This window comes from Phascolarctos cinereus, unplaced genomic scaffold (assembly GCF_003287225.1).
Source record: "Phascolarctos cinereus isolate Bilbo 61053 unplaced genomic scaffold, phaCin_HiC Scaffold_4;HRSCAF=312, whole genome shotgun sequence".
In the NCBI taxonomy this organism is placed as follows: Eukaryota; Metazoa; Chordata; class Mammalia; order Diprotodontia; family Phascolarctidae; genus Phascolarctos; species Phascolarctos cinereus.
In genome coordinates, this window is record NW_027555847.1 from 311,299,615 (window position 1) to 311,311,661 (window position 12,047).

Below are 12,047 nucleotides of genomic sequence, written 5' to 3' on the forward strand. Positions count from 1 at the left end.
CTCTTTTTCACTCCTTAATTTTTGTAGATATCATAGTCAAGTCATACCCATGCCCTCTGTATATGTACAATCCTTCTAACTGCCCTAATAATGATAGAGTTCTTAGGTGCTACAAGTATCATCTTTTCATGGAAGAATGTAACCAGTTTAACCTTACTGAATTGCACATGATTTCTCTTTCCTGTTTACTTTTTTGTACTTCTCTTTCGTCTTGTATTTGAAAGTCAAATTTTCTAAATGAATTAAAGTCCCCTATTTCATTGAATTCTTTCCCCTGAAGGATTATACTCAGTTTTAGGTGATTCTTGATTGTAATCCTAGCTCCTTTGGCTTCTGGAATATCATATTCTAAGCCCTACACTCCTTTTTTGTGGAAGTTGCTAAATCTTATGTTATCCTGACTGTGGCTCCACAATATTTGAATAGTTTCTTACTGGCTGCTTGCAGTATTTTCTCCTTGGCCTGGGAGCTCTGGAATTTGGCTATAATATTTCTACGAATTTTCACCCTAGGATCTCTTTTAGGAGGTGATCTGTGGATTCTTTCAATTACTATTTTACCCTCTGGTTCTAGGATATCAGGACAGTTTTCCTCGATAATTTCTTGAAAGATGATATTTAGGCTCTTTTGTTGATCATGGCTTTCAGGTAGTCCAATCAGTCGTAATTTATCTTTCCTGGATCTATTTTCCATGTCAGTTGTTTTTCCAATGAAGGAGCTCACACTTTCTTTTGCTTTTTTTTCATTCTTTTGATTTTGTTTTCTCATTTCTTATTGTTTCATATAAAGTTATTAGCTTCCACTTGCTCAATTCTAATTTTTAAGAAATTATTTTCTTCAGTGAGCTTTTGTATATCCTTTTCCATTTGTCCAGTTCTACTTTTTAAGGAGTTCTTTTCTTCAATTCATTTTTATGCCTCTTTTTCCATTTGGCCAATTCTGTTTTATATGAAGTCCTTTTCTTCAGTAGATTTTTGGGCCCTTTTACCATTTGGCCTAATCTGTTTTTTAAGGTATTATTTTCTTCAGTATTTTTTTGTGCCTCCTTTACCAGGCTACTGACTCTTTTTTTTCATGGTTTTCTTGCATTGCTCTAATTTCTTTCCCCAATTTTTCCTCTACCTCTCTTATTTGCTTTTTAAAATCTTTTTTGAGCTCTTCCAGGAATTCTTTTTTTGGGTCTGAGACCAATTCACATTTTTCTTTGAGGCTTTGGATATAGCAGTTTTGACTCTGTTGTTTCTGAATTTGTGTTTTGATCTTCCCTGTCACAACAGTTACTTTCTATAGTCAGGTTTTTACTGTTGTTTACTCATTTTTCCAGCTAATTTCTTGACTTTTAACTTTATGTTAAATTTGGGCTGTGCTCCCTGGGGAGAGGGAGTACTGTCCCAAGCTTCTGATTTTTCATGCTGTTGTTTTCAGAGCTAGTTCTGGGAGTCTGTAAAGTTTTTAATTTTTCCAAGGTGGTACAATCTAAGGAGAGGTTGCCACTGCTCTCCTGCCCTGTGCTTTAGTCTGTGAGTGACTACAGCCACTCTTTTTCCATCCTGGAACTGTGACCAGGGTTCCTGTTCCTGCTAGTGCTCCCGCTTGCCCTGGGACCAAGACCTGGAATAGAGTATGGGCAATGCAACAGGGTCCTGAGCCCAGTGCCAGCAAAGTAACCCTATAAATCCCCTTCTGACCAATTGTCCAATCTCCTTGTGGGCTGAGAGCCCCAGAAGTTGTCACTGCCAATCCGGTCCCCTCCAAGGCCTTCCTGTTGGCTTGCTGTGGCACGGCTTGCAGTGGACTGTGCTGCATTCTCACCCCAGTGAGACAGACCTTTCTTGCCAACTTTCTAAGTTGTCTTGTGCTAGAAAATTGTTCCACTTTGTCCTTTTGTTGGTTCTGTTACTCCAGAATTCTTTTTGATGTGTTATTTTAAAGTTGTTTGGAGGCGAATTTGGAAGAGCTCAGGTGAGTCCCTACTTTTATTCCACTATTTTGGATCCACCCCAGCTAGAACAGGGATTCTTAACCTTTTTAAGTGTCAAGGACCTCTGTAAGAGGCTAAAGAAACCTGTGGATCCCTTCTCAGAACAGTGTTTTTAAATGTATAAGATAAGATACATAAGACAACAAAGAAAACCATCATACTGAAATGCAGTTACCAAAATATTTTTAAAAACAAGAGCATGGACCCCAAGTTAAAAAACCCTGATTTAGAGCAAAAGCCATTGTGTCACAGTTAAAAAAAAACATAAAAAAGCAAATTAATTAAGGTCTTGTTAAGTTATATAAGTAAAGAAATATCAACTTCAATCTATATCATGATTATTTGAGGGGTAAGGAAAAGTGAGGCAGAGGAGAAGAAAAAGATATGAAGGAAGGAATGATAAAGAGACATAAAGGAACAAAAAGAAGGAAAAGCAGGTGGAACTAGGGGAACTGAAGGGCTGGACACTGAAAGAAATGAACACAGATTCAATCATAGAAAAAAAACATAGAAAAAAGCATTAAAGTATATATAACAGGAGACTTCCATGAATTATATTCACATTCTTATGCTTAATTTCATTGCCTTCTGTTTCCACTGCAATCTCTTCCTCTCTATTCACCTCTACCCTGGTTCCTCCTATAAACATGTTCTTCTTCAAACCAAAATCTGCTTCTTTGCAACTTCTAACCATCACTCCTAGCTCTGTGGTCAAGTAGAACAACTTTAGTCCTCTCCATGACAACCTTACAAATACTGTAAGACAGCTATTGTTCTCCTTCCATCTTCCCACCTCAAGTTTTCTCTCCTCCATTTCCTTCAACTGATCTATGTAGGCAGCATGATCTCAAAATCCTTCACCATTGTGGCCATCCTCCTTCGAAAACTTTCCAGATCATTCTTTTTTCTCCCAAAAAACATGTCACTTACAACTTAATTATGATGCTCTAGATACAGTCTAGCCAGGAGAGAGCATAGTGGGAACATACCACAGGAACATGGACATAACTCATGAAAATCTTTCCCTTTTCTGTATTCAGGACCTTCTCTCATTCTCTCTCTCTCTCTCTCTCTCTCTCTCTCTCTCTCTCTCTCTCTCTCTCTCTCTCTCTCTCTCTCTCTCTCTCTCTCTCTCCCTCTCTCTCTCTCTCTCTTTCTCTCTCTCTTGTCTTAGAAGCTATTTCTTTCCTAGTGTAGTCTAACACTGTATTAACTTTTTTTTTTAGCAGCCATATCTCACTATTGACTTATACTGATTGCACTTTCAGGCTGCTAAACACACCCTTACTTCTATTTAATCACACATTTTCCATCTTATATATGTCAAGTTGATTTTTGGAACTCAAGTTTGAGTTTATATTTATCTGTATTAAATTTCACCTTCTGAGATTCAAGATCTTTTAAAATTCTAATTGCTGGCTAACATGTTAGCTATTTCTCCCAAATCTGTGTTATCTGAAAATGTGATAAGTAATCCTTTTAGTCAAGTCATAGATAAAGGTGTTAAATAGCATAGGTCCTTGGGGCATTCCAACAGAAAGGACTTTTCCTGCTCACAATGAACCATTCATAACTATTTTTGGAGATCTAGTTGTTCAGCAGGCACATAGGTGGCACAGTGGATAGATAGAGCACCAGGCCTAGAGTTGGGAGGACCTGAATTCAAATCCAGCCTCAGACACTTACTAGCCCTGTGATCCTGGGCAAGTCATTTAACCCTGCTTGCCTTAGTTTCCTCTTCTATCAAAATGAGCTGGAGAAGGAAATGGCAAACTACTCTGATATCTTTGCCAAGAAAACCCAAATGTCAGAGTTAGACATGACTGAAATGACTGAACAACAACAAAGTTGTTCAGCAAGTTCTGAATCTATCTAACTGAAATCAAGCTGACTGGCTTATAGTTTGGAGACTCCACTCCACTGCCTATTTTGAACCAAAACAGTATTTGTCCTTCTCCATGACTGGGCTCAGCAGTCATTTCTTCAAGTTTCTGAGTACCCTAGTGTGCATGTCTTTTGTATTATCTGGTGACTTGAACTCACCAAAGTAGGCAGGTATTCTACTCATATTGGATTTCAATTCCTTAATAACAATTTTTGTTCTTTTCCCTCCAGTCTAAGAACTATTCTCCTTGAAACAGAAAATGGAGACAAAATTGAGTAGAGACAAAAGTTAAGTAATTCTACCTTCTCTCTGTCACTTGATACAATGGCGCCAGTTACCCTGAACAGTGTCTCTATCTCTTGAGCCTCTACTTTTCCCCAATATAGCTAAAACCTCTCATATTTGTTGTTCTTCATGTTTATTCTGAGCTTTATCTTTCTTGTTACTATTCTTTCAGGGCTTTCTACTTCTAACTTTGAAGTTGCCAAGGACTAATATCTAGATAGACAGATGAAAATCTTCCACTAAATCTTACTCTGATGCCTCATCATGGCATGGAGATCATTCTGGATTCTTCAATGCTACATCAGCACAGCATAAACCAGTGGTGTCAAACTCAAATAGATACAGAGGACATTAATCTATATGTAAGGATCCCTGTGAGCCCTGTATTGGCTTAGTTTTAAAATGTAATGTGAATCTGTTTCATTTTATTTGTATTTATTTTGTCAAATATTTCCCAATTACCTTTTAATCTGGCTTGAGTATTTGACTCCTCTTGTGTAGGTTATAGAATTGTCCACCAAGGTGAAAGGGCTTAGAGCATTATCTCAGTGATGGATTGAACACATGCTTTACAATGACTACTCTAGCTAGGTCTGGACACACTTGATCTTACCCAAAAAGCGGAGAAGCAATTCTAGCTTGGTTTGGAAAAAGCTCATAACATAGCTGGCCATTGTGGGATGAAATTTTTTGGCAATTCTTGAAGACAGTCTACTAAGTTATAAGGGAATTATAATCTGCAAGAGTGGAAGAAGAATCCATGCTGACAAAGGCATAGATCCTAAAAGTACTGAAATAAGTATGGATGGAAATGTGCCTAGAAACTCTCTTGGGGAGAACACACAAGGACTCTAAAGGAAATTAAAGAAAACAATAACAACAACAAAAACTGAATATCCTTCAGTCACATAAAAGAAACCATTCAGTGTATGTAATTTTAACGACAAACACAATCTCTTTAAGCCTTAGTTTTCCAATCCGAATATGAAAGGGTCATATTAGATGGCCTCTGAAGTTCCACAGAGATCTACACTGATAATCTTATGAACATGTACTCTACAATCAATCATTTTTAAAAAATCAATTATAAGTGGTAGCTATTACTTTTAGAAAGTTTAGGGGCTAAGTCTAGAGAGTTCAATCTAGGATGTTGAGACTATACGCACATTTTATAAAGAAAATGCAATATACTTACATCTCGAATAAAATGCTCCAGAGTAGCATAAGCAATGGCAATTCCATCATGGGTGCTTGTCCCCCTTCCCAATTCATCCAAGATAACTAGGGATTGTGACGTTGCTTTTCTTATGATCTCTGCGGTGTCTGTCAGTTCTTCCATAAACGTACTCTGGCCCTTATATATATTATCTGCAGCTCCCATCCTACAAGTAAGACAAAGGTACTATTTTCCCATTGGACTTCACTTAAATTCAACAAACATTAAATAAGTGGCTGTATGTGTTTTTGTGTGTATGCACAGTTTCCTGTGCCAGAGGAGAGGGAGACAAAGTTTTATCCTCTACAGACCTAACATTTACACTGATGAATGCAAAATAAGATATAATGAGGATATTTAGAGGAAGTACAAAAGATTATTTTGTGAGGCCTGAGAATAAAAAGGTTGTTATTGACAGTGGAGAGGTTAAGGGAAGGATTAAAGCAGAAATAGGTGTTTAAGTCTGACTATAAAGGACAGACAGAAAAATGTTAAATTAAATATATATATATGTGTATATATATATATATACACACATATGTAAACTTTAAAAACAATGTTTACTTCTGTTCTGATTTTGTTTTCTTCATTGCTGTATCAGTCATGAAAATCTCCTCCCCACTTTTTGTATTCTTTATATCGTATTTATGGTACAATAATATTCCATAAGATTAGTGTATCACAATAGGAATTCAAAACCTGAAGAGGACAAACCACAAGTGAACAGCATGAATTGAGTGAATGAAGTGGGGAAAAGCAGACAATTAGGCTCCAGAAAGGATCTTAGATTGAGTGAAGCACATGACATGGGGAAGAGAATAGTAACAAAGTTGGTTCCAATATTATATAAACTCTTTGAAAAAATAGGAAAAGAAGGGTTCCTAACAAATTCCTTCTGTGATGCAAAGAAGGTCTTGATGCCTAAACCAGAGTCAAAACAGAAAGCTAGATTCTAGTAGTCTTAATGACTTAAAATTTTAAATGATATAAAAATTTTAAATAAAATATTAGCAAGGTGACCACAGCAACCTATCACAAAGATTATACACTGTAACCAGCCCAGTTCTATGCCAGGAATGCAGGACTGGCTCAATACTAGGAAAAATATCAACATAACAGACCATATTAATAGCAAGAACAACAAACATATGTAATTATATGATGATGCAGACAAGATACAGCACCCAATCCTGCTAAAAACACTACAAAACAAAGGAATAAAAGGAGTTTTCCTCAAGATGGTTAAGTAGCACCTATATAAAACCAAGAGACAGCTTTATATATAATGGCGATTAACTAAGAGTTTCCAATAGAAGAAGGAGTAAAGCAAAGATATTCATTATCTTTAATATCAACCACTACTGGGATATACTACTAGAAACATTAGCTATAGCAATAATATGAAAGAAACTGTAGGAACAACAGAAGAAAAGATGAAACAAAATTATCACCTTTGAATATAATTTGACAGTTTACTTAGAGAACTGTAGAGAAAAAGAATCGATTAAACATTAACTGAAACAATACTTCAACAAAGTTTCAGGATATAAAGTAAATCCACGTAAATCATCAGCATTTCTGCATATTACTTACAAAATCCAGCAGGAAGAGATAAAGAAATTACTTTTAAAATAATTAAAATACTTGTGAGCCTACCTGCTAAGACATACACACAGAAACCATATGAACACAACTACCAATCACTCTTTACAGAAATGAATACAGACCTAAATAACTACAGAAATATTAATTGCTTATAGGTAGGCCAAGCCAATACATAATAACAATTACAGTACTAATTTATTACTTATTCAATGCCATATCCATCAAACTCCAAAAGAATTATTTTATAGAGCTAGAAAAAAATAATAAAACTTATCTGGAGGAACAAAAGGTTAAGATTCTTAAAGGAAATAATGAAAAAAAAACAGGACGGAAGGGGACCTAGCAATACCAGATTTCAAACTATACTGCAAAGCAATAATCATCAAAATAATTTTGTATTGGATAAGAAATAGACATGTTTATCAGTGGAACAGATTATAATACCAGTAGTCTAGTGCTTGATAAACCTAAAGATCCTACCCACTGTGGTGAGAATTCACTGTTTGACAAAAATTGCTGTGAAAACTGAAAAGCAGTCTGTCATAAATCAGATTTAGATGAACACATCACACCATACACTAAGACAAGCTCCAAATGGATACATAACTTACACATGAATGAGTAAAAAGGAAATTACCTTTCAGATCTCTGGCTGGGAAATAGTTCATGATAAAAAACAAGGACAGATATGGTCACAGAAGATAAGACAGATAATTTTAATTACATAAAATTAGAAGTTTTTGTATAAAGTCAATTCAAATAAATTAGAAAAGAAATAGGAAATGGGGAAAAATATTTGCAGCACATTTCTCTGATAAGGACCTCATTTCTAAGATAAATAAGGAACTGATTCAAATTTAAAAGAATCTGAGCCATTCCCCAGCTGATGAATGGTCAAAGGATATAAACAAGCAATTCTGAAGAAATTAAAGCTTTTAAAAGACATATTTTTTTAAATGCTACAAAGTACTAAAAATTAGAGAAATCAAAAATAAGAAAACAACTCTGAGGTTCTACCTCATACCCATCAGATTAGTGAAGTTAGCAAAAAGGAAAATGATAAATGTTGGAAGAGCTGTGGGAAAATAGGGATATAAATGCATGACTGGGGGAGCTGTTACATTTTGGAAAGAAATTTGTAACTCTGCACCATGAGTTACTAAACTCTTAATATCCTTTGATGCAGCAATGCCACAACTAAGCTTATATTCTAAAGATATCAAAGAAAGAGAAAAGGACCCATGTGTATAAAAATATTAATACCAGCTCTTGCTTAGTGGTGGAAAAGAACTGGAAATGAAGGGGATGCTAATCACCTGGGAAATGGCAAACCAAACTATGATATATAATTATAATGGAATACTAACGTGCTATAAGGAATAGTCGTTTTAGAAAAACTTGGGACAACTTGTATAAACTGATGCCAAGTGAAGTGAGCAGAACCAAGAGAACAATTATTCAATAACAACAACAACACAGCAAAGACAAACAGCTTTGAAAGACTCAACTCTGATAAATGCAACAATCAACTACAATCCCCAAAGGAGCAATGATGAAGCATGCTATCTATCTCCTAACAAAGATGTGATGGACTCAGAATATAGAACGAGACACACATTTTTGAACATGATCAATGTGGAAATTTTTTTGCCAGACTATGCATATTTGTTAAAAGGATTTGGTTGTTCTTATTTCCCCCCCCCCACCCCATTCCCACTTGAGTTGTGACAAGGTGGGAGGGAGAGAAAATGGATTTCTGCCAATTGAAAAAAAAAATTTTAAGAGATAAAACTAGAAAGGTGGAGAGGGCCTTGAATGTCAGTTAAAGGTGGGTGAACTTTTAGTTAAGAGTCACTGAAGGTTTATCAATGGGGTACCAGGTGGGGTGGGGTCATAATTAGATCTGTGAAAAATGACTTTGGCAGAAGAAGGGAAAATGGAAAGATACTGAGTAGACTAGTGGTAATGAATGTCTGTATTAAGATGGTACCTAAGTAGAAATGATAGGTGTGAGAAACTTTGTGTAGTAAGAACTAGTAAGACTTAAGAGGTGACAGAATAGGAAGAATTAAAAGACCACAGTCTTCAACATGGGAGATAAAGTGATCAGTGCTGCTACTGATGGAAGAATGAATAATTTCAGAGGGTTTTGGGTCATGTTGAGTCTGAATTGCTAGTTGCACATATCCAATTGGGCAGATAGATGGTGCAATGGATAGAGAGCTGGGTCTGGAGTCAGGAAGGCCTAAGTTCAAATCCAGCTGCAGACACTTACTAACTGTGTGACCCTGGGCAAGTCACTCAACTCTATTGGCCTCAGTTTCCTCATCTGTAAAATGAGCTGGAGAAGGAAATGACAAACCACTATACTGTATCTTTGTCAAGAAAACCCCAAATAGGGGCAGCTAGGTGGCTCAGTGGAAAAAGAACAAGTCCTGAAGTCAGGAGGACCTGAGTTCAAATCCAGCCACAGACACATAACACTCACTAGCTGTGTGACTCTGGGCAAGTCACTTAACCCCAATTGCCTCACCAAAAAACAAAACAAAACAAAAACAAAAAACAAACAACAACAACAAAAAACCCAAATGGGATCACAAAGAGTTGGACACAACTGAAACAACTGAACAACTACATATCCTACAGGTAGCTAGATATGCAGTTCTGGATCTCAGAAGAGAACTAAGAGTTTATACGAATTTCTTTTCCTCATGTGAAAACTAAGTACCCCTTTCTGGAGAACTCCTTTAATATTTCAATGGATCTATGGTTGAATTCATTTAGGTCCTCCTACCACTGACAGAATGTAACTCCTCTACACCTTAACAGCACGAGTTGACATTGCTGAAAAATCATTCTGCAGCTGACCTGGTGATAAATCTTTCTGAACTTAGCTAGAGTGATTCTTAGGTGACAGACATAAAGTCTATCACCAGAACCATTATGTGTTTTCAGAGAACACAATGAAATGTTAGTAGCAGGGAAAATAATTTCTCCCAAAGTCCTATAAGTATTGAGCTATTAATAAGAAATTAGTTTAATTAATAAGTAAATAAACTGTGTGCTCAATATCAAGGTGGTTGTACATTGAAAGTGTATCTTCTGGGAACATGCCGGACCAAATCTAAAGCTTAAAGGAGGTCTCCATCTTCATCCCTTCAGCATGGCATATAGGAATGCCCTTCCACTCCAATGTGGGCAACATAATACTTCACGGTGGTTTTATGTTTAAAAAGCACGTGCACTAGGTTAGGGGGTTTCTCAAGCATTTTCCTCCATGTGTCACTAACTCAAAGCTATGAGATGCATTGCCCCAAAAAACTACAAGGCTATCAAGAGGATAATACATACTTGTTGAATGAATGATTCTTCATCATTCCCACAGCTCAGAAGCTTCCCCCATCTCACATTGTGTTCAAAGTCTTGATTCCTCTGTGAGGTTTATGTGCTTTATCTTTTCACCTGTGGCTGTTCTCCTCCTCGGTAAAATGAGGAGAGGTTGGACAAGATGAGATATCTCTGAAGTCCTCTGGCTCTAGATTCTGTAACCCCAAGAGTTGTTGGGGGGTTTTTTAAAGCTTCCCTGAAAAGCTGCTAACCTAAGAGTATTTTGATTACTTTTTGAAACACAAATATGCACTATTTATCTCAATTTACTAATGCCTACTAATCTTTTCCTAAGCTTATATCAATATGAAAAATAGCTTTTTAATCTTTAATGTTACTTTGAAATCTTTAGAATAATAATGTATAACACTCATTTAACCTTCACATTGATTTGCCTATATATCTCCCTGGCTGTTAGTTGATACAGAAGAATTATCCAACCTCTAACACAATGAATATAATTATATGTATATGTTATGTACACATATTAGTTTCATAAGAATTAGGATAATGGCCAAATGCATTTTAATCAAACATTTAATCAGATATTCACTGAAGTTCAGCTTAGTCATGAAGTACTTTATTTTTATTGAGACATTTCCCAATACTATATTAAAAACAAAGGCAGAAGTTCTGTTCATTTCCATATAAGGAAATCAAAGAACATAAATACCCTTAATCTTCCTTCTTCAGCTAAACAGACTCTGGTCCTTTTTATGAATGGAACCCGCTGAATGAATGGAACTTTGAACCATATGGAACATAAAAAAAAACCCAACACATGGAAATTCATCCCCATCCCATCCCATCCCCCCCCCCCCGCCCCGGACATTAGGATAGAGCATTAACTTTTTTGAAACCCATTAGAAAACTGAAAGCAACCAAGGAATCATTTAGTGAGTGCACAGACTGAAAGAACTAACTCATTTTTCAAAATGGCTAAATTATTATCCAAGATTATTTTAGGCAATAGAAAAATTAGCCCATTGATAAACATTTATTAAGCACCTTCCACGTGCCAAGCACTGTACTAAGCCTTGAAGATACAAAGAAAGGCAAAGGCACAGTCTAATAGGGGAGACAACATACAAACAACTATGTAGAAATGAGATATACGGGACAAACTGAGAGTAATCCACAGAGAGAAGGCACTAACAATAAGGGGATCAGGAAAGCGTTCTTACAGATATGGTGGCCTGGGACATGAAGGAGGCCAGGAGGTAGAGATGAGATAGAAGAGAACTGCAGGCATGTGAAAATGCCTGATCCCAGAGGTGACGGGGGCCACTGGAGTTTAATGAATGGGGGTGTTAGCTAGAGGAGCATGACATGCTCAGACCTGTGCTTTAGGAAGATCAATTTGACAGCGAAGCAGAGAATGAACTGTAGTAGGGAGAGACTTGAGTTAGGGAGGCCTGAAACCAGACTACTGCAATCACTCAGGCATGAGGCAATGAGGGTGTGCACCAGGGTGGTGGCAGTGTCAGAGGAGAGTGTAGAAGAATATTACCAATTATGTTTAGTACTATCCTTCCCCCACCTAACAAAAGATTAGAAAGGCAGAACAAGCAGTCAGAAGGCCTCATATAGCTTATGAGTTAGTGTGTCTGCAGGGCAACCTACATACCCATACTACACTCTCTTTGCTGGTCACACACTAGGACTGGTCTTGGGCAAAACTGTGAAGC

General features: G+C 36.7%; 1 protein-coding gene across 1 annotated transcript in view; it reads right to left on the reverse strand.

Annotated features, from left to right (window-relative positions):
- Nucleotides 1-12,047, reverse strand: part of MSH3 (mutS homolog 3) — a 204,065-nt gene that overhangs the window by 10,755 nt on the left and 181,263 nt on the right. Inside the window, 1 exon segment of the mRNA XM_078153148.1 lies at nucleotides 5,347-5,533. Within this exon segment, the coding sequence (XP_078009274.1) occupies nucleotides 5,347-5,533 (187 nt within the window).